The sequence below is a fragment of the Carcharhinus amblyrhynchos genome, chromosome 20, assembly GCF_965287045.1.
Source record: "Carcharhinus amblyrhynchos chromosome 20, sCarAmb.v2.hapA, whole genome shotgun sequence".
Classification (NCBI taxonomy): Eukaryota; Metazoa; Chordata; class Chondrichthyes; order Carcharhiniformes; family Carcharhinidae; genus Carcharhinus; species Carcharhinus amblyrhynchos.
Window position 1 is genome coordinate 23022165 of NC_137343.1, and position 27902 is coordinate 23050066.

General features: G+C 40.4%; 1 protein-coding gene across 2 annotated transcripts; it reads left to right on the forward strand.

Annotated features, from left to right (window-relative positions):
• On the forward strand, nt 1–27593 carry rhbdd3 (rhomboid domain containing 3). 2 transcript variants are annotated; one of them, XM_080208225.1, is made up of 5 exons: nt 1–421; nt 14469–14849; nt 18461–18614; nt 24323–24745; nt 27250–27593. In XM_080208225.1, the coding sequence occupies exons 1-5, from the start codon at nt 244–246 to the stop codon at nt 27404–27406; spliced, it is 1293 nt and encodes a 430-aa protein (XP_080064351.1). In that variant the 5' UTR covers nt 1–243; the 3' UTR covers nt 27407–27593. The 2 variants fall into 2 exon arrangements, with proteins under 2 accessions (XP_080064351.1, XP_080064352.1); XM_080208226.1 differs by lacking the exon at nt 1–421 and adding an exon at nt 9031–9671.
• The last annotated feature ends 309 nt before the right edge of the window (nt 27594–27902 follow it).

Here is a 27902-nt window from a genome sequence, read left to right on the forward strand (position 1 = left end):
GCATAAAGGCAGCCTCTCCGGAGCCGGCACGGCGGGTTGCGGCTAGAGGCCGGCCTGTTATGTGCGTTCTGTGAAATGCAATTCCCCCTCAGGCTTTTATCTGTGCTAGGCCCAGGTTTTTTTTTAGGGGTGGTGTCTCGCTTCCTCCGCTGTAAGGCTCAGGGCTTCACCCGGAGGGAGGGCCTCGAGTAACCGAGCACCGGCCGCGGCCGCTGCCGCTCCCCCTCCATCCCATCCCCAGCCATGGTGAGCCCGCCGGGGACGTGGAGGGGCTGCGGGCAGCGGCTATGGCGCGGGATCAGAGCTGTCCGGGTGCCGAGCGCCACCGCCACTTTCCTGAGCTTGGTCCTCTCGCTGTGGCTGTTTGGGGCTGAGGAGGCCCTTTCCCTGACAGCCGGCCCGCTGTTCGCTCACCACCAAGGTAAGTGCCTCCTTCGCTCCCTCCCCACCCCGGTCCTGGTCCCGAGTTTGGGATGAAAGATAAATTCAAATCCTAATTCGCGTTAAATCTCATTGTCATCACAAACTATTTAAAACACACAGCCAACATAGTCTGCTGATTTACACATCCAAAGTTCCGAACCAAATTGTGTGAATCTCATTCTAGTTAAGGTGTAGAAAAGTTCAAATATTTCCACCATAATTTATGGACGGGCGTATTTGAAAAGAAAGGAGTGAAAAAGCAAATCGTTAAATTTTAGGAATGCAGATGCTTATCTGACAAGTATGTAGGAAAGTCTTAAAACAGCACAGTTCCCAAATCCTCCCCATCCCTGTTCAACTCAGCATGTGCTCAGCCACCTGCAGTGGCTAAACTTAATCAAATTTATTGTATTAATATTTTAGGCTTGTACCAGAAAGACAAGAATGGCTTACATTTATAGAATCCCTAAAGTGCAGAAGGAGATAATTTGGTCCATCGAGTCTGCACTGACCACAATTCCTTCCAGCCCGTAGTCCCGTGTATTTACCCTGCTAGTCCCCTTGACATAAGTGGCAATTTTGAATGGTGAATCAACCTAATGTGCACATCTTTGGACTGTGGGAGGAAACCCATGCAGACACAGGGAGAATGTGCAACCTCCACACAGTCACCCAAACCGGGAATCACACTTGAGTCTGGCGCTGTGAAGCAGCAGTGTTAGTCACCATGCTGCTAAGACAAAAGATGTTCTTTAGTGGTGTCCATGTGTGGTGTCAGCAGCACAACAGAAAGAATCATTCAATTCTGATGAGAGGCTCTATCAGCCTGAAATTCTCCACAGATGCTGCCTGGCCTGGCCTGCATTTTCTGTTTCTAGCTCAGATCTCCAGAAGTGCTCGTATTTTACTTTGGCAAAAAACTAATGAGTGCCCTGCTTTCCCCCTTTAGAGAATGCCTCACTGCAGCCTTGATGTCCCAGAGAAGTTGACAAACAATTTATTAGTTTGGGCCCTGTCATCATTTGAACATTAGTCTGGTTGAATGGTAGCACTTGTTGCAGCTTCAAACTCCATGGCAGATTTTGAATTCATAATCAAGGCTGACAATTGAGTGCAGTATGTACTAATTGATTAGTACATTGTAGGAAATGGCAATTTTTGAATGAGGATCTTCAACCAGAGGTAAAAGATCACAGGGTGAAAAAGTAGGTTGTTTCTCCAGCATAGTGACCAACATTTATTCTTAAATCAGCACCAAAAAATTATCTGGAGTGTATCATAGTGTACAAGTTGGTGCAAGTGTTTACATTACAAAGAAGCATATAAACATAGAAATTAGGAACAGGGGTAGGCCATTTTGCTCTTTGAGCCTGCTCCAACGTTCAATATGATATTGGTTGATCTTGCATCTCAATACCATTCTTATGTGCTGTCCTTATACTCCCTTACACCTTTCAAGTCTAGAAACCTATCCCCTTCTTAAATATATTCAGTGATTTGGCCTTTGCAGTCCTCTGTGGTAGAAAATTTCAAAGGTTCACCACCCTCCAAGAGAAAAATATTCTCTTCATCTAGATTAAATAATCTACCCCATATCCTGAGACTGTAACCCCTTGTTTTATGCCTCTCAACCAGAGGAAACAACATACCTGCATTCAGTTTGTCCAGTCCTGTCAAAATTTGGTACTTTTCAATAGGATCTCCTCTCGTTCTTCTCAATTACATTGAATGAAGGCAGTATCAACCCAATCTCTTATGACAATCCTGTCAACCCAAGAATCAGTATGGTGAACCTTCACTGCACTCTTTCCACAGCAAGTATATTCTTAAAATAAGACCAAAACTACATACGCTACTTCAGGTGTGGTCTCACCAATGCCCTGTGCTGCTGCAGTAAGACATCCTTGCTCCTGTACTCAAGTCATCTTGAAATGAAAGCCAACATACCATTTTCCTTCCTAACTGCTTGATATACCTGTATGCTTGCACTTTGTGACTGGTGTATTCAGACATCCGTGTTTCTTTGTGGGTCACCACTTCCCAATCTATCACCACTTAAATAATACTCTGCATTCTGTTTCTCCATCTAAAATATCATTTATCCAAATTGTACTGCATCTGCCACACATTTGCCTGAACACTCTGCTTGTCCAAATCACCTTGAAACCTCTTAACATTCCACTCTATGTTTCGTGTTATCAGCAAACTTAGAAATACTACGTTTGATTCCCTCAGCCAAATCAATAACAAATATCGTGAATAGTTGGGGCCCAAGTATTGATACTTGTGAGATTCGACTACTCACCACTTGTTTCTGTTTCTGTTCCTTGTCCTTTGTTCCCTGTGTGCTAACCAGTTCTCAATCCATCCCAATATATTACCTCCAATCATGTGGCTCTAATTTTGCACACTAATCTCTTATGTAGTTGTTTAATTGCTCTGCCATTTCCTTGTTCTGTTTTATGAATTCTCCCATTTCAGACTGCAAATGATCTACATTTGCCTTCATTAATCTCTTTTGTTTTCACTAATCTTTTTCTTTTTACACATTTATAGAAGCTTTTACTTCCGCTTTTACATTACTTGCACGTTTACTCTCATACTTTATATTTTTTCCTTTAATCAATCTTTGTCCTCCTTTGCTGAATACTGAACTTCTCCCAGTCTTCAGGTTTGTTACTTTATCAGCTTTATATGCCTCTTCTTTGAATCTAATACCATCCTTAATTTATTTTGTAAAGCATGGTTGGGCCCCTTTCCATGTTTTTGTGCCAAAAAGGAATGTATAATGTTACAATACACAAATTTGTTCCTTAAATATTAACCATTGCCTATCCACTGTCATGTCATTTAATGAAGTTCCCCAATCCAACTTAGACAACTCAACATCTCATACCTTCATGATTTCCTTTGTTAGATTTAGGAGCCTAGGAGCAAATCAAACTTTTTTACTTTCCATCCTAATGAAGAATTCTATCATGTTAAGATTATTGTTTCTCAAAAAGACATCACATATCAAGATTATTAATTAACCCCTTCTCATTGCATAATACTAAACATAGGATAGCATGTTCCGTTGTTGGTTTCTCAAAATAATTGGTCTAAGTAACACCTTATACACTAGGAATTCATCTGCAAAGGTAGAAATAGCAGATGTTTTGGTTTGTTAAGTGTTCATTGGATACAAAAGTGCTTTTGGAAAATTATTAATCTGATATCTCTGTTCAAGAAAGGAAGAGTAAGAAGTCTGACAACACCAGGTTTAAGTCCAACCGATTTATTTGATAGTAAACTCACAAGCTTTCGAGGTTTTCCTCTTCGTCAGGTGAATGGAGAGCTCTGGCCTCAGGCCTCAGCCCTCCATTCACCTGACGAAGAGGGAAACCTCAAACTTGAGTTTACTATCAAATAAATCAGTTGGACTTAAACCTGGTGTTGTCAGACTTCTTACTGTGTTTACCCCAGTCCAACGCCAGCATCTCCACATCAAGAAAGGAAGAAACATAGACCAGTCAACCTAACACTGGCGGTGGGTAGATTATTGGAAACTATTAGCAGAAATAAAATAAACTTTTATTTGCAAAGTCATAGGTTAGTCAAAGAAAAAGGAGATCTTGTGGCGCATGTCCGTATCTCTGGACTAGATGCTTTGGGTTCAAGTCCAATGTTGGTGTTGTCAGACTTCTTACTGTGTTCAAGTCCAATGCCAGGACTTGTTGGCCACGGAAGAAGCATTCAAAAAGTGCATGCAGTTCAACAGGCTGATTAATCAGTTTAGGAATCCTTCCACCGCATCCCAGTGTTCCTCAAAGGGGAAAAAAGTGTGTGCAAGAAGATAGCTAAAACAAAATCAAGGAGAGCATGCACAGATTTGATGAAGGAAAATATAGTTTGATTAACATGATTGAATTCCATGAAGTAATTTTTAAGATTTGTTCACAGAATGTGGGTGGCACTACCAAGACCAGCATTTGTTGCCTTTGAGAAGGTGTTAGAGGTCACGGCTATCAAAGGCGCTGTTGAAGGAGCCTTAGTGAGTTCCTGCAGTGCACCTTGTGGATCGTACATACTGTAGCCCGTGGAGCGATTGAGTTTTTAAGGTAGTGAATGGGGTGTTAATCAAATGGCCACCTTTGTCCTGGATGGAAGTGAGCTTCTTGAGCGTTGTTGGAGATAAATTCATCCAAGAACGTGTAGAGTATACCATCGCACTCCCAACTTGTGCCTTAGTTGGAGAGACTTGGGGAGTCAGGTGAGTTACTTGCTGCAGAATACCTATCATCAGACCAGCTTTTGTTGCCATAGCATGATCATAGTGCCGTAGATGAATAGATTCTTGAAAGACAATTAACAAAATGCTGCACATTAGGCTTAATAAGATGGAAGACCATAGAATTACGGGGGAAGTTGGGATACAGATACCAACTGGGTCAGCGAAAGGTGGTGATGGATACAATACTCTTCACAGATTTTATAAACCACCAAGACTCAAGCACGGAGCAGCATTGTTAAGTTTGCAGACAACAGCAAACTTGGCAAATAGATCATAAGAATAGTTGAAGGCTTCAGCATGACAGACAAGATGATGAAATGGAAAGAAGTTTGACAGGGAGTTCAATGCAGAGAAGTGTGAAGTGATTCACTTTGGGAGGACAAGTGTGGAAAGGCAGTATACTATAAATAACATGATTTTCAAAAGTGTAAATGAGCAATGAGACCTCAGTGCCCATCTACAGAAATCCTTAAATGTAGCAAGGAAAGTTGATGAAGTAGTTGTTTTAAAAAAGCATGCAGGTTACTTGGACATATAAGTAGCATAGCATATAAAAAGCAAGAAGATTTTGCTAGAACTTTATAAATCATGAGTTGGGTCTCTACAATATATGGACACCACATTTCAGGAAAGATGGAAATACTTTAGAAAGGATGCAGGGGAGATTTATTAGGTGTAAGGAATGGTTTTATGTGGGTTTGTCAGTATCTGGAATGTTCTACATGTAAAGCTTGTGGAAGCTGATTCTTTGAATATATTAATACAGATAGATAAAAATAATGAACTCGCAGCGTTACAGACAAAAAACATGAGAGAGAAACATGACTACTTTTTCAACCCAAAGTCAAAAGGCCTCCTGTGCTGTAGGTTTCTGTGGTTGTTGTGACTATACTTCAAATATAATGGGGGGGCTACAGACTATTTCTGAGACATCCTAAAGATGTGAATGGTCTTCTATAGTTGTAAATTCTTTCACTGTCAGTGTTGATAAATGCGGCAGCAAATTTACAATAGCAAAGTTCCACAGAATATAAATCAATAACCAGATACCTTTTAGTGATACTGGTCGAGAGGGGAATGTTGGCAAGGAGAACTACCTCCTGCTTAATTCATGCAATGGAATCTTTTGCTTCGTTTTGAATGGCTAGATGAGTTTAATGTACGACAATACAATATTTTCTAAATACTGCATTAAGTGCCAAGTCCAGCATGCATGCTTATACTTATTCATTATAGAGTGCATCATATGTCTTTTTAAAAAATATCAATCTGGTGTTTGTAATTTGGAAAAAAAGTAACAAATCTCAGACAGATCGTTTTTTGCAGGTAGCAGAGTAATAATGATCTTTGCTAAATGGTTATTGGGTGAAAGAACTGTACATTGTCATTTGGCACAATAAGGGATCAGGTATGCCTTGGTGGTGCAAGCAGTCTATTTCCATTGAACGTTCACCTTTGGTTCCCCACTCCCCCTTTCCACAACATGTCCCTCTGATGTACCATTAATGGCAAAGCTTTCTACCATTCTGTGCTAGCCCAAACTCTTCCTGATCATTTCTGCCTTGCTCCCTCTTTACCATCCAAAAAGCTTCAACTATGTTTCTACCATCTTTCCTCATTTCTCTGGTATTCTGAACTGAGGTTTCTCTCATAAGGCCCATGATAAATGCTTCATATTATGAGGTGTACCATACTATTATAGGTCTGATCCTCTGATTCATTGTGAGCAACATCATTGGGAAATTCTCATTATTAAATGAAGTTTGTTACATCTTTGGCGCTAAGAATGGTATTTAAGATCACTGCCAATTAAATTTAATTTGTTGAAGACGATGAAATAAAATCAGTGAATCTTGGGAATGCTCTGCAGAAACAGAAGTGAAAAGTGTCTTGAAGATAGATTGGACTTTGCTGTCTATAATGGATACTTTAGTTCTGCCTAGCCCCTCCATTTTCTCAATTTTTAATTCAGAAAATGTGCTTAACTGCAATTTACTTTTTAAAAAAATAATCATAAATCAGTTTTTTTTTCACTGCTAGTGATTTTGGGAATGTCCCTGAACAATCGGTTTGTAACTCAGAAAGGATTGGAATCTTTGAAAGTTACGTCCCCTCAGATAGAAAGTGACTTATGATCAGCTTAGGCTTTTAAGATTTCTTCCAGTCAGAAAAACCACAGCTTTTGAGTCTAGTTTGAAAATTTAAAAATCCAGTATTCACTAACCAAACTGCAGAGTGAGACCAGTGAATGTGCCTTAACATTTACTTTGCACCTAAGGAAAGATGGAAAGATTCTTGTGATAGAATGTGCTTCAAATATTTGCCCATAAAGGGATCTTTAAATATGGTTCTAAAATCTTCAATGCTGATGGAATAATTTTTTAAATTAATTGATCCAGCAACTTTTGTGCAAAACAGGCTGTCTTGATAAAAGTTGTGAAGCTTTGCTTTCGGTCACTGATAGTCACTGGAAATACAGAGCTTCATCAGCAATTCCATGGATTAGGAATGTATGTTGGGCAATGACGCAAATTTAAATGGAACTGAACATCAGACTCTACATATAACAGGTGGCCAATCCAACCATTCCACACCCAATCCAATACCACCCAGTTTCAGCCACTCCGAGATGAATTTCTAACCCCTTTGTGTCTCTGAAACCCACTTAAGGTTTTAGAAACCTCGGATGTATTTGTGCTCTTATGTCAAATGTTCGAGTAGAACGCTTCATTTGTAATCGTCCCAACCGTCAGAGCTTCCTCTTCAGTTAAGTGAATATTAGCCTTCAGTGTGTTTGAAAAAAATCACAGTCACATCAACTATTTTAATAATTCTAGGCACTTGGGTCCAGGCTTATTATTAACTTGGCAGAGCTCTACCTGTCACTATGCTGACTCCTCCGACTATAAGGTTCATGATAGGGCTCAACAAAAAAAAAGGGGGAGCGAGAACACCAGAGAAAATACAAGAGGCAAGACTTAATGTCTTTGAAATTTATGAACAAGTTTTTTAAAAATGTGAACATGTAATGTTATAGGGAATTGAAAAGGCATCAAAAGAATAAGGATATGAAATAGCTCAATAAACGTTTAAAAGACTTGTGGAAAATAGACTTTGCTCTATTTTCTTTCTTTGTTCACTTTCTACTTCTTTCGTATCATTCAGAGTGATGTTTAGCCCCATTATCCTGCTTATAACCTCTACATTTAAAATATAGCTAGCTTTATGCTGTCTCACTTCACCATTCGACTACAGCATCGAAGGCATCTCAACTCCGCACTTCCAAAAACCTCTTCATCTTGATGGTCTGTGCCAGTGCCCATCTCTCCTCTTGCAGCTGAAATCTGATCACTGTCCCTTCACTTTTGTGGCCTCTTGGAAAATTTTGCTACATTGCACCATATCTATACAAGTTTTTCCTTGTACACTGTGGCTGTTATAAATGTATTTTCTTGCTGACACAAAAGTAAGATTGTTATGGTTTGAGATCATCTCTGTGGGCTAAAATGGAAGAGATAAAGGGTTGTTGTGACCTGTTCTACATTTTTCCCAACAACAAACTTGGGTGGCTTGGTTGTTAAAGGTGGGGCCCAGGTTTTCTTACTGGGAAGAAGGTGCGAGATATTCACCTGTAAACAATAACCACAGCAACTGTGCTGACAGAGGACAGGCTGTTAAGTTTCCAGCCACAAAGAGAATGTCAAGTTTTATAAGCAGTTATACTGTCAAATTAATTGTAATATAGAATTGAATTTGGGGTATAAAAGATAGCTAATTACCATTTCTAAATAAAAACAAATTATTACGGATGCTGGAATCTGAAACCAAAGCCCGGCTGTGACAAAGGGTCATCTGGACTCAAAACATAAGGTCTTTTCTCTCCTTACAGATGCTGCCAGATCTGCAGAGATTTTCCAGCATCTTTTGGTAATTATCATTTTTACCCGATTGCAAGGCCGTTGTGATTCACATTGCCAGGAGATGGGCTCAGAGGGGGAAGAGTCCATAGCAAGCCATTAACAGCAGGGTTTTTCTTAAGATATCCCTGAACCTCTCAGACTGATTTTGCAAGAATCTGGGAGAGATAGAGGCCGTCAGTCTCTATTGTCTACCAAGAGAATGTGATCAGGAGCTCATTCTTGGATTGAAGAAACCAAATTCATAGGATTTAAACAAAGCTGGAAGATTTGCTTAGCTATGACTCAGAGGAAGAACTTCCAGAGTAACCTTCATTGAAAGTTAATCCGGGGTTGGAAGTTATTTGGTTGGAAGAACAAAAAGGAAACAAACCATCAGGAGCTGAGAACTTTGGACTGGTGCCTGGAGAGTCCTTCTGTGCAGTGCAGTCATTGAGGCCCATTGAATCTGCACCAACCACAATCCCATCCAGGCCCTATCCCCTTAACCCCATGCATTTACCCTAGCTAGTCCCCCTGACACTAAGGGGCAATTTGGCATGACCAATCCACCTAACCCACGTATCTTTGTAGGAGGAAACCAGAAAATCTGGAGGAAACCCACACAAACATGGGGAGAATGTGCAAACTCCATACAGACAATGACCCAAGCCAGGAATTGAACCTGGGTCCCTGGCACTGTGATGCAGCAGTGCTAACCACTGTGCTGCCCAGAATGAAAAGCTCATTTAAGGGACAGAGTAAAATGTTTCCATGGAAGAGTATTTTTGGACTTTTTTAAAAGTTAAACGGGAAATCTTTCTTGTAGCTGAGTATAAGCTGCTTCCTGAAGTGTTCAGACAGCATTGCTTTTAGCTTAGTTATTGCAGCAAAAGTCTTAAAACTTGAAATTTTGTCATATGATCCTTCCAGTCAGCCTTTGGAAATTGAAATATCTCTCCATGAGTTATCAGTCTATATGGGGATTGTAACACAGCCTGAAGATGTTGAATTGTACAGGAGTAAAAACAAAAACTGCTGGAAACACTCAGAGCAGGCAGCTTCAGTGGAAAGAGAAAGTAAGTCAATGTTTCAGGCTGATGGCTTTGGGGCATAGTTACAGACGTATGCATTGCTTTCTGGTACCTTATATAATTGAGTATTATTGCTTGAAATGGACAGTGCACTTTGGAAAGTTATTGGGAAAAGCACCATAGTCAAACCCTATGCAACTTTGTGATAACGTACAGCAATTTTTCAGGATGAGGTTAAGTCTGCTTCATCCTATTTGTTGTGCTGTGGTTAATTCAACATCTTTTGAATTAATATCCATATTGCTGCCAACTGAGTTAACAAGAAGATATCGTGAAATATAATTTTTTTATTAAATCAATCTCCAAGTAATTGTCACAAATGCATGTTTTTTTAAAAGCATAATGTTACTGGAAAGCGAGTCAGTATAGAATTTGACTCAAGGCACTTACTCCTGATGTACACAATGGTTCAATGACACCTTGTTGTCATTTGTAACATCTGAAAATTAACACGGTATATAAATTGTTACAGGTAAGCAAATTAGTGGTTTGATAGGTGGAGTTTTTGAAGTTAAAAACCTGGAGGCGGGAGTGAGAAAGATGAGGCAGAGGGAGTTCCGGAGTGTAGGGCTGAGACACCTGAAACTATCATCAATAATGCAGAGAGGAGGATGGTACATTACAACACACTGGCACAGGGTATTAAACTTGGAGATTATGGAGGTAAGGTTGGCAAGATTGTGGAAGGATTTATAGATGAGAATGTTAGGATAGGGGACAGAACATTAGGTAACCTCAACAGATTAAGAGTACAAAGGAACATAGGAATTAAGAACAGAAGTAGGCAAATTCAGCCCTTTGAGCCTGCTCCACCATTCAATCAGGTTATGGCTGATCTCTCCCTGGTCTCAAAAAGTAAATTTCAATGACCCATTGTCCTACTAATAACAAATATACCTTGAGTTGAAGTTGGGACTTTCTGCATTGATCCATTCAGCTAACCTGGTCTTTAGAAGGCCTGTCCAAAATCAGAAGTCTGCTGGGTAGAGAATCATGGGAATTAACCTGTATGAATTCACTGATTACATAATTTTTAAAAGAAGTGAAGAATTCGTCAGTAAACAATGGTAAATCCAGTTCTTTTGTCAGCCTTAACAAAAGATTATTGACCTGATGTGTTAACTCTGTTTTCTCTCTCTTGAAAGATGCTGCTTGATATGCTGTGAATTTCCAGCATTTTCTGTTTTCACTTCTAAAGTTCCAGCATCTCCAGTATTTTGCTTTCATACAAATCCTGCCCTGTCTGTTCCAGGCACAACCATGCTGCATGTTTGGCACTTTCAACAAACATTTTAAGTTTTTGGAAAATACTAGGGCCTTGATCTCTCACCTATACAGTCCAAAACACTGGTGGTCTCTTTTGGACCATTTTCTGCAAAAATGACAGACTCAAAATTACACTTTCATTTGAAATTTCCTTACTTACCTAATATAGCTCAGGTTAGCAACTGAGAGACCATGCCCCTCTATTCCCATCTTATTTATGTATTTTCAAGACACCTCTTTAAAAATCACTATTGTTTGTGCTTCCAATACTTCCCCGGCAGTGAATTTTTTGTGAAAAAAAAACTTGCCTCGTACATTTCCTCAAAACCTTGCCCTTCGCACCTTAAACCTTGCCCCTCACACCTGGTTGGAAGTAAATTATTCAAAAGTAAAGTCCTCAAAAATTAATTGGAATAGAGATTAGAACTCGTTGCTTTTGTGAACTGTGAACGTCAGTATTGAAAGTAAGCCTTAACCTTTTGCCTAAAAAATAGGTCTCAAAAATTCCACTTTTACTTTGGTATATACAATACTAATTTTTGAGCCTATGTTACCCATTTTTCTTCTAAAACCTCATTTTCTCACTGGACACTCACCATGGAATTCCTTTATCCAAGAGGTGAGCTGGCTCCATGTTTTCATCCACTAGCACTGTTTTCCATGACAGGAATCAGATGAACACGATCCTATCAAGCATCCCACCAGAATTTTATTTCCCTCTTGTGGCTAGGTGGTTGACTAATCACCACTCAATCATGATAGCACTGTTGATTTTTTAAAATGAAACCAGAACTGTGTCAGTGATGTCAGTTGTTGCACTGTTCATAAAAACATTTATAAGTTTGCCTACAGCACAAATCATGAAGAATGCACAATGCAAAATTAATCAGTTGAGCTAATGATTGTTTATTTACCTTAAACATAATTTTCCTAAGTGAAAGGAAAATTGATTACAAGATGGGCCATTGCACTATGTACATAGAAGGAATGTGCTTGGGAGTGTTTCTTAACATTTTAATGTCAATTAATGTGATGCAGTGATTGACTATACAAAAACAAGAAGCTTGATGGCTCTAATCACCTTTTAATAGCTTCATAGATTCTCTTTTTACATTCATGTAGCTTGAAAATAGGTGTGAATTGGGATGTTGACACCTTATTATCCTGCAAAGTTAAAGCAAGTCTTGGTGCTGGAAATGTGAACTAAAAGCAGAAACACTCAGACTGAACAGCATCCGTGGCAAGAGAAGCAGATTATGGGAGGGATTTTATGGCCTTGCTTGTCCTAAAACTGTTAAATCCATCCCGAGGTCAACGGACCTTATCATGGTCCACACCTCGCCTGCTCCGATTCCTGTAGCAGGTGGACCAGTAAACTTCTGGTGAATGTTTCAGGTCGATGACCTTTCACCAAGGTGAGAAGTTATTAAAAAGTATACAACTTTTGAGTAAGGAAAGGGTAAGGGGATGGAAAAAGCAATGCGGAAAGTCTGAGAATGTGAAAGGCAGCAGTGGTTAGATGACCAAAGGGCAAATGACCGGAGCCTCATGGTCATGTGAGAGGTGTTTAGCAAAGCAATCATCTAATCTATGTTTCTGACTATCACTGAAAAGCGACATGTTGCTGAAGCTTTTCATCTTGCACTCATCAGGACAAACAAAGAATGCCAAATTTCAAATTATCACAATTTATACTACAGGAGAGAGGAGAGCTAACTTTTTGATAAGTTGACTCTGGCCGTGATGTTGCCATGGGAAAAAACAACAAGGTATGAGAGGCTCCCCATGCTCTCCAATAATTCAAAAAAGACGCAGGGTTTGAATAGGTGGTTCTTGTTTGCAGAGAAGCAACATGCATTCATATGCAGGGACCCATGCTAGTATTCATAAAATGCACATTGGAAAGTTGGCAATCATTTTCCTCAGACTTAGGATTTGTAGCAGGATTTTTCTGACCTTTCTGCATCAGTGCTAAGTCACCCAGTGATGAATGTCTATCAAAGGCAACACGAGGAAAAGTATTTTTATTAAGCAGTTGGTTAGGATTTGAAATGCATTGCCTAAGGAGAACTTATCATAACTTTCAAACTGAATAATTATCTGAAGAGAACGAGATTGCAGGGCTAAAGGAAGAGGGCAGAGAGTAGAACTGGTTGAGTTGCTTCTGCAAAGAGCTGGCACAGACACATTGGGCTGAATGGCCACCTATTTTATTGTAACCATGTCATGATTCTGTAGGTTTGCCCTCCAATTGCTTCAAAGTGAAGATTAATTTTGTGGACACGGCTACAAGCAGCCTGGGAGGAAAATTGTGTGGCATTATATTTTAGTTATAAGTATATTGGATCTGGGACAAAAGGCTGTTTAACTGGATGGGGATGCCAGCTCATGTGATGAAACCTCCAGGAATACGGCCAAGAAAAGTTTGCAATCCTGGACAGTAGCGGACGAGGAAAGCTTTTAACAAAATGCACCAGTGCTATTTTTAATCTGCAGGCAGTTGTTTAACAAGCAGTACTAAAAGCCAAATCAATTCTCTGTCCAATTCTCCTCGACCTCTGTATTTTTGGCCTTCTGAAATGTTCCACTGAAGCTCAAGGCAAGCGTATTTTTCTGTAATATTTTGCAGCCCTCTGATTTCAATTCTGGTGTTTAACAACATTGATATTAACTTTTATCTCTAGTAAGGAATTCTGACAACATGAGGAAGGAGTGGTGTTGGACCATGAAGTAGGAGATTGTTAGGCAAAAGATACGGATCATTGGCCCAGTGAAATGAGCTGAGGTGCAGATTTTCCAGGTTCTAATTGAGTCACGAAGCAGGCTGGAGGGCTTGAATGGCCTATTCCTGATCCAAACATTTTTAATTAGTTGGCCCAACACATTTGAGTAAATGCCAACGCCAAAGAAACTTCCTTGTGCCCCATTGTTTTCAGTTTTGATTATTTACCCTGCCTGTCCTAACCAGAAAGGCACCAGCTGTCCTCACAACCTGTAGGCAGGTAGTTTCCTCCTCCTGGCCAACTAGGCAATTTGCATTTAAAAATAGTGCTGTGGGAGCAATGCAGCAGGGGTGTAGGATCAGGATCCAAAATTCATCCTGGTGCCAGGTTTCCCACCTGAAGATCCTGCCTTTGGTCTCAACATTTCTGGGTTACTAAGAGGAAAATTGACCGGGTTTCTTAATCCTGATGATTATCCAACCACACTTGCTGGAAATGTGCATGTTGGGCAGGACTGCCTGACCCATTGGGAGAGCTGAAATTAAAACTAGGAACATTACTGATATCCACTTTCCTCAGGAAGGAGTAATTCTAGTATGTGGATACCAATAATGATCTAATAGTGCTTAACCAGTGCCATAAAATTTTGTTCACAATTTTCTGTACATATCTGCAGATAAGTTGTAAGGGGAGTTATCGTGCAATTATTAGTGAAACATATATCTGGGAAATATGCTGCAATATTAGTTGCTGGCCTCATTAAATTAATTACCTTCTGTTTTTATTCCAACAGTGTACCGTTTACTGAGCTACTGTTTCTCCCATGGCAACCTCTCTGCTTTGCTCATCAACATTGCATTGTTAGTTGTCTTCAGTAGCTGTCTGGAGCAACAGTTGGGCACCATTCGATACTTTTACCTCTCTGTCCTTTTTGCTGTTTTTTCTGCACTTCTTTACCTGCTTTTGGGCAAACTACTAAGTCTTGATGAAACACCAGTGTGTGGTTTTACAACCGTTCAATTTGCCATGGTGACACTAAGCTGCCGTAGCTCTGAGATGAAAAGAACCATCACCGCAGCAGCAATACCTTGGATACTTCTCCCTGTGGCCTACCTTGTTATCCCGGGTTCATCTGTACTTCTCCACATCTGTGGAGTTATTGTTGGGCTGATTTGTATCCTTTTTGATAATTACACTGGAATAGGTTAAAACTCAGGTTAACCTTTCAGCGGGCTCAGTTGGTAAACTCAGATGCATGTCCAACACGACGCAAGTTAGATTCACATTTTGCAAATTATATGCAGCATTTGTGCTCATTTATCTCAATGAAATAGTTTTAATGGAAATTGTTAAAAGCATTGAAGTGATAAAATATCTGACAAAGCTATTGTCGAGGGATAAGCAGAAAATCAGAATTGTATAGATTTTTTTCCAAATGTTTCTTCCACTCCTTTGAACCCACTGGTATGACCCTTTGGGACGTTATTGCTGGAATATTTAGAAGATCACAATAAAAGTGGTATCTTCTGGTTACTTTCAAATTTGATAAGATTTTTAACCTAAAAATGCTAAGAAACATAAATGACATTCTTTTTTAGAAACGAGTAGGTCAAAGCTGAGTGAGCAACCACTTTGACTGGATATAGAGATGTAGTTTTTTTTTCTCCTTGATACACTTCATCCTGCTGATACTTGTTCTAATTCCTTTTTAATGTTGTTGCTTGGTTCAAAGAATGGGACTCAGTGCCCGGAATTTTCTGAATGTTCACATCAGTGGGATTTTCCCATCCCACTGTAGTGAGCAGAGATTTAACTTGTTGCCAAAATTTCCATCCTTGATGCAGCGGGAGTGTGGCGTGAGCAGACAGTAAGATTGCGCCCTGTGTTTCTCAATGTGACAGGAATTCCCAGACTGACAAAATCTATCATGAGTCAAAGGTTAATGCTGGATAAAGTGGCTATTTAGACGCATCTTAAAAATCTATTGCCTAATTGTTTCTGAACGGATTCCAAATTTTTGCTTCTACTATTCTATTTGGAAGTTTATTCCATGTGTTTATCACTATTTTGTGTGAGGAAGGATTTCTGGATTATCGGTCATAAAAGTCCTTTCATTAACTTAATAATTCTAGTCTATTCATCCTAGATCAAATCAGTAGCATTGAATAACACATTAGAGAAGCTAGGATTGTTCTCCTTAGAGAAGAGATGGTTGAGAGGAAATTTGAAAGAGGTGTTCAAAATCATGAGCAGTCTAGACAGAGTAGATAATGAAAAACTGTTCCCGTTGATGGAAGTGTGAAGAACCAAAGGACACCGATATAAGGTGAATGAAAAACAACGAATGGTGAGATGAGGAAAAACTATGCAGCAAGTGGTTAGGATCTGGAGTGTAGTGGAAGTAGCTTCAGTCGAGTTTTCAAAAGGGATTTGGATAAGAACCTTGCAAAGCTTTGGGGGCAGTGGCAGTGGAGTGGGACTGTGTTGTTCTTGCAGAGAACCAACATGGATGTGATGAACCAAATGGTCTCCTGTGCTGAAACCATTCTCTGATTCTACGATAACAGATGAAGTGAGAATGAAGAGTGAGAAAAGTGGCAGCAAAAGGAACAACTGGTGAACCTGACCCTTAGGGTTGGAAATTAGCTGGTGCAGCATGACAACCAATTTTATTGTCTCAAGAGCAGAGAGGCTGTATATTGAGAGCTTTTCTGTCTCATTACCGACTGCACATTTCACAATCCTCTCATCATAGTCAAAGTAGTAAGGCTGTTCCTGTCATGTACTACTGCTACACTTTTGTGAGTTAGTCTACAATTTTATTCGACATTTAGTTTTTTTTTTCTAAATAATCAGATGTTCTACATTTTTTCATAAAAAGGGGGAAAAAATCTTTCAGCCAATACATAAAGTATTAATTAGGTGTTATAGCCATGGCTGTCTCACTGTAACATTACTGATTTAGAGAGTGCTTGTAGCTGCAACGTACTGCACCATGTGTTAATTTTCAGGCAAGGTATAGAGGAAATGGAGCCTGGACATAGTAGATTGGGAAAATCTGTTCACATTGGTGGGAAGGATGGAGAACAAGGGAAAATAAATGGCAAAAAGAAGCAACAGAGACATATATTTTATTTTGTCATTTTATGGAAATGCTGGCTGGCCCAGCATTTATTGTCCATCTGTAATTGCCCTCCACTTCAGAGGGCATTGTGAGTGTTAACCATATTGCTATGGGTCAGGTCACATACAGACCAGGTAAGGATGGTAGATTTCCTTCCCTAAGCAGCATTAATGAACTAGATGGGTTTTTCTGACAATTGACAATGGTTTCATGGTCATGAGTAGACTTCTAATTTCAAATTTTTATTGAATTCAAATTTCACCACCTGCCACAGTGGGATTTGAACCCGAGTCCCCAGAGTATTACCTTAGGTCTCTGGATTACTAGTCCAATGATAATTCCACTACAACACTGCCTCCCCTGAATGTAAGAGAAACTTATTCATGCAGCAAGCAAGGGGTTAAGATCTGGAATGCACTGTCTGAGAGTGGTGGAGGCAAGTTCAAGAGGAAGTTGGATTATTACCAGGGGTAATTGCATTGATTTAATTGCTCATTCAGAGATCCAATGCTGACACAACAGGACAAATCATCTCCTTCTGTGCTGTAACAACTGTGTGATTAACCCCAAGGGATAAAACAAATTATATAAATGTTTACTCCTCTAAAGCACAGTTTCCTTTAATTTTGCACATTGGTAAAGAAAATGTTTGATCTGGCTGTTACACTTATTGGGATATTTTTAAATCCATGGAGTGCAGTTATTCTCGCAAGTTGAGAAATGTAGAGGGTGATTCTCCCATCCCACTGCGCTGTTTTTGTAGTGCAGTGGGCCGGGAGACTCGAGTGTAGGCCATTTCGCCGGCTTCCCAGTGGGTGCCACAGCCTCTGTGATTCTCTGGTAGCTGGATTTCCTGCGGTCAGATCATCTATTTTAAATACCATTAGCGGGCTCAGGACTGAAATCTCGCTAGCCACACCCCCCCGTCCCCCGTCCCCCAGGACTATTTCACTCCAGCGGGGTTTAGTATAGCTCCCCAGTTGTGGGCAGCTGGTGCTGGATTGAAGGTGGGCAATCGAGGCCCCCCAGAGGGTCAGATGCCAGGAGAGTGCCCTCTGGGCATCGCCACCTTGGCAGTGCCAAAGGATGGGGCCTGATGGGGGCAGGACTGGGTGGTGGGGTCCCACTGTTACTCTGCAGTCGAGCAGAGTTAGAGAGGGAAGGAGGCCAGCGATTGGGGCTGGCCATTGGCGTGGGGAGGCATTGAGGTAGACTGGGTAGTCGAGGATTGAGGCTGTTCCAGGCATGTTGGGGGGGGGGGGGGGGGGGGCAATGATTTGGAAAGGGGGGGGTGGTCGCGGGTCTGTCAAGCGATTGGGAGGCTGGCAGACGGGGACCACTGTGCATGCATCAATCTTGGCACTGACAGATCGGCACATGCACAATGGCTCGCTCAGCACTATGTTGCCAACCTCTTCAGTGGGAATAAGCTCTGACTATTGATTTTCAGCATATTTCACGCTGAGGCACTCTGCCTTGTACGGTGTGGCGGATTCATTTTGAAATCTCCATTGAAAAAAGCCAGCGGAATTTACAAATTTTTTTGGGAGAATTGCCCCTGTATGCTTGCAGATAAGAGTTGTGAATTTGAATGATTGAAATCTGACACGCCTACACACTCTCCTACTGCTTTGAATATCCTTGACACTATTTTTATTCAGATAGCTGTAAGTTTTTATTTTGCCTGGAGTTGTCAAACTCAGCAATAGAATCTATTGAGAGGCTGGCTATCTGTAGATTCCTGCAACATAACTCCTGGATTCCATTTATCTTCTCTTCTGCAAAATACCATCTTCCTGTTAGTAACGTTGAGAGGTGAGCAGAAATTTTTAATTTAGTTGTTAGGATTTTGTGTCAACATGTACTATACATGAGTAGAGAAAATGCATGTTTCTCTACTCCACAAATCATGGTTAGCCTTTTTGTTAGAATTACCAAATGTTAATACTACAATTTGTTTTCACTAGTACTTTGCCACACATTTTGTAATTTGTATAGAGGAAATTCACTTGTATATAAGCAATATTATCCCTGTATTATTCTTGACTGAGAAGACAGATGGGTAATCTGATCTGAGACCCATGCAAATGTTTTCCAACAGACTGCAGGCAGGTTACAGGAGTGGCCATCTCTGATTGGAAGACATATCTAGTGGTTCTTTAGAGCAAACATGCTTGAGATTGGGAGCCGTTTGGCACAGTTTTAGCCCCACATTAATTTCCCTTGCAACACTCCTGTGGTATTGACTGTGGGTGCATCATGTCTTCTGATAACTTGTCCAAGTGTGGTTTGACTGTGAACATGATAGAAATGCAATCTTGTCCTGCCTTTGAATCTCACACACACTGACCTCCAGCAGAAGCCACCTATAGCATTCCTACTGCCTCTGGCTGAAATCATCTTTGTAAATGACAAGGCATCAGCCTTGGATGTACTCTTGAGGGCTATTAGTAGAACCTCTGTGTGGAATCACTTATGTTTGGCAGGAAAGTACATGAATAAACTGCTTGTACAGTATCTTCTTGTGATGGCTTTGTCTTCCAGGTACTGGAACCAGTACAGTGTCACTTGATTTGGAATTATTATCATGCTATTTTACTGTGGGATAAGGTCGTTTTTAATTAGTGCACATGAAATGTTTTGTTTGTCTTATGGCATGGTGATAGCAACCCCACTTCTGGGTTCAAGTCTCAGTTCAGTACTTGATGTTCACGGAAGATGCATTGATAATGTGGCCAAACAAGTTGATTATCAAATTGTAAATCCTTACAGCATGCTTGATGGTGAGTGGTAAGAACAGGAGAGTTTCCTGGTCAGCTATACTGCAAAAGGCAACGGTAAACCAATGCAGTACTTTGCCAAGTCTTGGCCTTTTGGCTAAGATCAAATGTAATATTGACATGCTGTGCTTGGTTGAAGTCATTAGGTTACATTTTAGCTTCATTTGAAGCAATTTTTAAAAGTGGCATCTCGGCCTTTTGGCTGAGATGCAAATGAGATCAAGCCGTGGAAGAGGAGCTATGGACCAATCCAGTGGAAGTCCATGTTGCCAATACTCTCTGAAGGTGGAGGATGTTTTCTTCATTGCAAAACACAGTATAATGACAGGACAGAATTTTGCTACCCAAATTTTCTCCTTACAAAATGAAACTCGGTTAAAAATAAAGATGGGGTTTTCAAGTTGCTGTCCCATAAATAACTGGAAAATCTCAGCAGGTCTGAGAGAGAGAACAGAGCCAGTGTTTTGAGTCTGGATGACCCTTCGTCAGAGCTTCATCCAGACTTGAAACATTGGCCCTGTTCTTTCTCCAGATGCTGTCAAACCTGCTTAGAATTTCCAGCATTTTCTTCTGTTTCTGTTTCAGATTCTAGCATCCACAGTACTTTTATGGATAATATAAATGTTTCACCTTCTAAAACTTTTCATACACAAAAAATCTATCTTGTGCCTACTAGTGGCTTCTGTTATCAGAGATAGTTGCTGTGCTTACCTGCTTGACACCAGCCACTGCACTTATAAAGACCACAACTCATTATGTCTGAGATACTGCAATTTTTCTGATAGATGGATAATGGACCTTATAAATACAACTCTTATTTTTAGTTCTCATTGTTTTATCACTAACCTTTGTGTAGTTTGTTAATTTTTCTTTGAAAATAATAGAGAACTCGGTAAATAACTTTTTTTAAAAAAACTACAATTTCTATTTTACAAGTTTAAAAGCTGAAAACAGCCATTTGGCAGCATCACGTGTAGGTAATTAGAGAACAAATTGCAACAGCACACTGACATGGCATTGTCACGTACAGCAAGTTTATTTAAATGTTCAGCTAAATGATCAGGTCGGTTACTCCGCTATAGTTAAAAGCTGCTGCTGGCATTCACCATGTGGTTTGTGACTTGGTGTGTGCTCCACCAAGCAATGAGGCACAGTTTGTTTATCTTCTTCTTAAAAAGACTTACCCCAAATAGAACAGAGATAAAAATAGCTTGTACTTACAGAAGTAATCATAACGGACTCCACAGTAGCTCAATGCATTATTGTGTACTTTGGTTCTTGTTGCCCTGAGCACAGATAAAGCAGTGGACAAAGTGCTAGTATGAGTCTTCAGATCCCTTGAATCAAAGTCAGCATCAGCTTTATGCAAACATTTCTGTTTCTCCCTTGATGTTGACTGGCTCTGTCCCTCGATAAGGGCATTTTGAATGTCTGCATTAAAAAGGGACATTCTAGACAATGTTAACAACTTTGGTGTACGGAGAGATTTGTGAAATAGAAGATAGCAAAGATTTGAATTTATCCACAAGCAACAGATTAACCCAATTATCTCTTCTTCAAATCAAATACCTGGACAATTATTCTTCTCATTTTGCAATGCCATTCCATAGACATTTTGTAGGAGATTGTTAGCGGGGATGGGCAACTGCAGAAACATTTCCTACTTCTCCCATAATTTGTTGAGTATTCTGCACTTAATTAGATTGCCCCAGGATCTTTGACCCAAATAATAATCTAAATAAAATACTTCAAAAGGGAGAGAAACAATTTCACCCAATTAATAAATTAAAGATACTAAATAAGAATATTTTTTGTGCAGATTGTGCCCTCTGATACCCACCTATTGCGGAAGATCTCAATCACCTTGGTGGACACCATGTGCTCCTTCTCCAGGGTCACTGGCGCCTGGTTATAGCTGTGACAGAAAGGTAGGCCCAGACCCAACAACTCAGTTGGTCATGTCTAATTTGGACCTGGGGGAGGCCATCTTGACTCATGGGAATAGGCCCATTAGACTTTCTGTGCAGCCCAAGGTATGGTTTCTACCTGATCGTGGCACTTTGATCCTGGTTGTGTGCTTCAGGCAGAAATTCCTGATTTACCGGATGAGGAATTGCCATTTGTGGCACAGACTTATCCCCTGGATCAGAGTAGCAGAACCAAGTATGAGCAGCACTGAAAAAAGCATAATTGAACCCCCGAGTATCCTTGGAGCTGCAGCTCAAACTTTTACTTCAATAACTGAACTGACTTTCTGCTCTGGAAACTGAAAAATGGCATTAGTACCATTATTTTGAGAATTGTTGGAATGCAAACAGAGCATGTATTTGCATATTTATCTTTATTTGCATTACAATTAATGCTTTGAACCTCTGCTGGTAGTAAATAAACATTTTAACTCAGTAAAACAAATTCCAGGTTTTCCTCTTTGTTGGACTCTGACCAATTGGAATAACTAGATAAAGATAAACTCACTATAGTCCCAGATGTCCATAGGCTTTGAGGGGGAGAGCTGACTGGTGGTGATTTAACTTGAGGATCCTACACCTCAGGCAAGATTGAGAGTAACCTCAGCTGATATGGGAATTATCCCATGCTGTTGATGTTGCTGTGCATCATGAACCTGCTGAGACCAATTCCAGCATCCCACTTGAGATCCAAGAACTCAGTAAATATGGCATGCCCATATGATCTGCATAAGTTGGGACCATATTGCACAGTAGGTGTATCTAGTAAGTGATTGCAAGAACTTAAAGTTGCATTTTAGAAAGAAGTAGCGCAGAAAGAGATCATTCGGGTCATCATGCTTTCCTTTTCTGTCGCCAGAACCTGTGAATGTTTCTGGTTCATATGTATAACCAGTTCCTATTTTGAAAGCCATTAAAGCTTTTTCCATTATCATTTCAGGCAGAACATTCTGGATCATCATAACTCATTGTCAAAACAAAATCTCATCTCTCAGTTTCTTTTGTCAATGATCTCAAATCTGTGCTTTCTAGTTAGCAACAATTTCTCCTTATCTGAGCCACCAAAACCCTTTTGATATTGAACACCTTTACACCTCCTCTTAAGCTTTGCTGTAAGGAAAACAATCTCAGTTTCTCTAGTCTCTCTGTACAACTGATGCCACACATCTCAAGTGTTGTTCTAGCAAATCACTGCTGAACCCTCCCCCACAGCCTTTCTAAAATGTGGTGCCCAGACGTACACCAAATAATTCAGCAGAGGCCTAACAGGGATATATAAACCTTATATTTATAAATCTCTATGTATAAAGTTTTTAACAGCCTTTTTAACTTGTCCTGTCACCTTCAAAGATTTATGTAGTGAACTCCCAGGTCTATCAGACCCTTAAAATTGTGCTATTTAGTTGATAAAGATCAGCCATGATCTTATTGAATGGTGGAGCAGGTTCGAGGGGTTGGATGGCCTACTGCTGCTCCTAATTCTTAGGATATTGTCTCTACTCAATTTTTAGACCAAAATTAATCACTTCATAATTCTCTGTCAGGATTTTCATGCCAATTTCAACAGTCAGTATTCTCTTGATTGTTAACAATGGATCACATCTTCCAAAAAGTGGCAATCACTGATGGATTGTTACTCCGCTCCAATTTTTTTAATCTTATACAGGTGTTTTGCATTTTTCACCCAAACTTTTGAAAGTGGTTTCTTCAGAAGTGTGGAGCATCCACGTTTTGGGAGTCCTTCTTCGTAGTACAGCATTGTCAGGAGAAACCAAACCTCATTCCCTTTTTACAGCACTAGCTGTAATATTTTGCCATGTCTTCCTTTACGAGCTTGGTGAAAAGTTTTGATGTATTTAAGTAGTTTTTCACTTGTTAGTGAATGAGTGTGAGTGAGCTAGGTGGGGTGGCAGGATGCCAGCTGGGTAGACTGGCCAGTTAGTAAGGTTGGGCTGGGCTGTTAGGAAGGTAAGGATAGAGGTGGATGGTCAAATGGATGTGGGTGGATTCAGGGGTGCTGGTGTGTGAGTGATTATGTATGGTTAACCAGGAGTAAAAACTAATTTTGTTTCTGTCTAACATTTTCTGGGTATCTATTCAGGTAAGTAATTCGGAATCACCAGAAGTCTCCAACTTAAACTCAGGAGTTGGAGACTTTGTTCGGTGCATTCTGAATGCTAAAGAATTGCTCATTGGAAGTCCAAACTTGCTGGGCAATTTCCATGTTGTCAATGCATTGAGTTATCCAAGTAGTCCTGTAGTGCACCTTAGGCCAGGGTTAGGGGTGTCTCTGAGGTAGGATTTTGCAGGGATTGGTAGGTCTATATTTCCAAATTTTTTGTCATCTACAACCTTTGAAAATATGTCCCTGCGTACAGACCATTAATATACGTCAGAAAGAGTAGTGATGCTAACACTGACTCCTGGAGGACAGTATTGTTTTCTTCCCTTCAGCGTGAAAAATAATTGCCCATCACTACCCTACTTTTTGTCTTGTGCCCGTTTCATATCTGTGCTGCCTCTGCCCCTTTAACCTCTTGAACTTCAACTTTACTAATGAGGTCAGTATAAGCCATGTAATTAGTTCTAGGCCTCTAATTTATCTAGGAATTAGTTAGTAAATAATTAATTCCAGATTCCGTGTTCTATCATTACATTTTTCTGTGTGTCTGTGTTTGATCTGTGAATTATGACTAAATATTTCAGTTTTGGCTCTACTGTTAGGAATTTTTTCAAAAAGATTGTACCAGAAACCATGTTGCAATCATATTTGCAGATTCCAGCCTGCGGCAGAGGTCTACGAAACTCATGGATTCTCAATGGGGCACTTAACAGCCGCTAATGATGATTTAACAAGAGAAAGCAACAGCTACAATATTGAAATGGACCCTCAGTGGACTGGAACCTCCAACCAGACATTGCCTATCCCTCAGCCTTATACTGGAGCTGCACGTCCCAATTACTTACAAGCTGACTTGTACAACCTGTATGCTTTCACGTATCCCAGACAACAGGATCCAAACCCTCACCACTCTGAACTTTATCACGTAAATCCGGATGATATTTATTCTGCAGCTGCTCATGGTCTTCTCACTGATGAGGATCTTTTATATGCTGGCGTTGTTGCCTCCTTACAAGAATCTGGAATGAATCAGAATAGTAAAGTGGAAATACCTAAATCTTCAGTCTCTTCTCTACGGTAGGTAACTGACAGTAAAAGATTATTTTAGGCACTTAATAAATACAATGGGGCGGTATGGTGGCACAGTAGTTAGTACTGCTGCCTCAGAGCACCAGGGACCTAGGGTCGATTCTCAGCTTGAGTCACTGTGTGGAGTTTGTATGTTCTCCCCATGTCTGTGTGGGTTTCCTCTAGCTGCTCCGGTTTTCTCCCACAGTTGATTGGCAATGCTAAATTGACCCTTAGTGTCAGGACGGTTAGCAAGGTAAATAACTTGGGATTACAGGGACAGGGCATGTGGTCAGTGCAGGCTTAATGGGCCAACTGGTCTCCTTCTGTGCAGTAGGAATTCTAAGAGTTGTATGACAATTTATTGCAAATTTTTTTTAAATCATAAATTTAGGAAGGATTTAACAAGTAATCAAATACTGCAGTTACTGTTGTCAAACCCTGAAATTACACATTCACAGAAAAGTTTTCAATCAGGGCCAGGCCATTTCTTATGGTGTGATTTAGCCTCCTGCCAGAAAATGGAGCAAGGCTGATTACAATATTTAAATCTTAATTTTTGTATCATTAGCAAACCTGGGATGGTATCGTTCAGGCTCGATAATGTTTCCCACCCTGCTGGGAGGCTCCCTATCAACATTGACCAGACATGATGGCCTTGATGGTGGGGGCAGAGGCTGTTGAGACCTCCCTGGGAGGCCGGGGGTAGGGGGTATGCCCATGAGCAGTGCCAATTTGGCACCATGGCAGTGTCAGTCTGGCACCCTGACACTGCCCATTAGGCAAAGAACACTGCTGAGGGTGGCAGGTCAATTTTGTGGGGGGCGGTGGCAGGCAGTGGATGGAGACTGCTGTGCATTCTGCGTTAGAGATCATTGGGAGAGCGGGGGGAGGGAGGGGGCAATTGGGTTCGGCCACGGCAGGGGAAGGGGAGGTCAGGCCAACTGGCAATTGGGAGTGGATTCACAGCAAGCAATCTGTCCGTTTGGGTGGTATTAATCCTCCACCTCCCCCCCCCCATTCGTGGAAAATTCACATTTTAATCCAAAATGATCAGAATCCCATTCAAAATGGTGTTGTTTAAAAGTATTAAATTGATTTTGGTTCTTTTAATGTGTAGGTTTTCTGTGTTTAAAGGGCACAATTATAATTCCTAAGGGGCTGGGGTGCGGAGGCTGCAAATATTAAGACAACAGTGCTGGTTCCTGCAAGGAAACCAGTGCAACAGCATCCCACTCCAAAAATAATCTGTTCATTAGTTAAGAGTTACTGAAATGTGATGGTGGTGGTGAGAGGGTACCTCCAAGGGCCCACTGAGCTAAAACTAAAAAATATTCACTTAGAAGACAGAACGCTTATGAGTTGTTCCTGAGACTAAAAAAAAAATTCGAAAAAGATTTTTTTAAATACCTGGCTAACCACATTTTCTGAAGTTTAAGTTCAGTGCTTGCTGCAAACTTTGGTATTACATTTGAAAATATAATTCTAATTTATTAATTTCTAATTTAGAGTAAATGGTTATTTAAACACAAAACATTTCTCAGGTTTTTGTTCATGCCAATTCATATTTATAATGAGTACTAGTCTGTATTTGCAAGTCCACGTATAGATATAATGGAGATGTGGTATAGTGGTATTGTCACTGGACTGATAGTTCAGACACTCAAGGTAATTCTCCGGGGACTCGGTTTCGAATCACACCATAGCAGATGGTGAAATTTGAATTCAATAAAAAGAAATCTGCAATTAAAAGTCTAATGGCAACAATGAAACCCATTGTCAATTGTCGTAAAAACTCATCTGGTCCTCCAGGGAAGGAAATCTGCCATCCTTACCTGGTCTGGCCTATAAGTGATTTCAGATCAGAATAATGTGGTTGACTCTTAAATACCCTCAGGGATGGGCAATAAATGCTGACGCAACCGCCAACACCCACCCCCCCCAAATCCCATGAATGAATAAAAAGAGAAGTCTCGGAATAAGGGTTGTGAATCTTTGGAATTCTCTACCTCAGATATATTCAAGTGAGAGGTTGACAAATGTTTGGATACTAAGGGAATTGAGATAGTTCGTGAAGGTCAAGTGGAAAACAAACCATAATCTATTGAACGATGGAACAGGCTCAAGGGGTTGAAGAATAAAGAACAGAACAGGAACAGGCCCTTTGGCCCACCAAGCCTGCGTCGACACATGATGTCCTTCTAAACTGAAGACATTTTGCCTCTATGTAGTCCGTATGCCTCTGTTCCCTGCCTATTTGTGTGTCTGTCAAGATGACCTACTCCATTCAATATCATCCATTTTAGACCCAACAGCTCAAGTAAAAAAATTAATGCCATTGTGTCCATGTAATGAGCTGTCTAGTCGATCTTTCTGTTGAAAAATGATTGTTACTTTCTCAATGGATTTCATTAATGGAAATATAATTAGAGTATCATTTCCCATGTACTGCACATAATCCTTTATGCAACGTAGTTCTTTCTTAACATTTGCTTTCATTGTCCCTCTCTCAGATTACAACAATTAAAGCAGATGGGCTTTTCAACGGAAAAGGCTGTTTTAGCACTGGCTGCTTCAGGAAAGGTAGAGAGTGCCATTAACCTCCTAGTGGAAGATCAAGTTGGAGAGGATGCTGTTGTGACTGCAAATCTGAAAACATTATCCAAATGAATGTTCCTGGTACTGCTAAATAATGCCCTCTGCCAAAGCAAATGACTTTACAGGCACCTGAAAGCAGATATAAATACAGCCGTCCAATGCTACTTTTGAATGGGCCACAAAAATTAAATATGAACACAGTTTAATCCTTTTTTGTACATTTGCATTTACGTACCAATAAAATTGTTCTTTAAGTTTCCATGCCGGATGGTCATTTTTCAACAATGTATTTCAGCCATGGTCAACAATATCTGTACAAGTTGAAAGGAATACTGGACAGGCGGATTACGGTTTTGACATTTTGAAATCTCTTCTACACGGCTGTGCCAAGTCTGAAATATTTGGCATAACGCTTGTCAATTAAAGTGAAATATATATATTTTGAAAGCATTTAGGGTGGCATGGTGGCAAAGTGGTTAGCACTGCTGTCCCTCAGCACCAGAGATCTCATTGAGACATATAAGATGATGAATGGGATGGATAGGATAGAGGTGGAGAGACTCTTCCC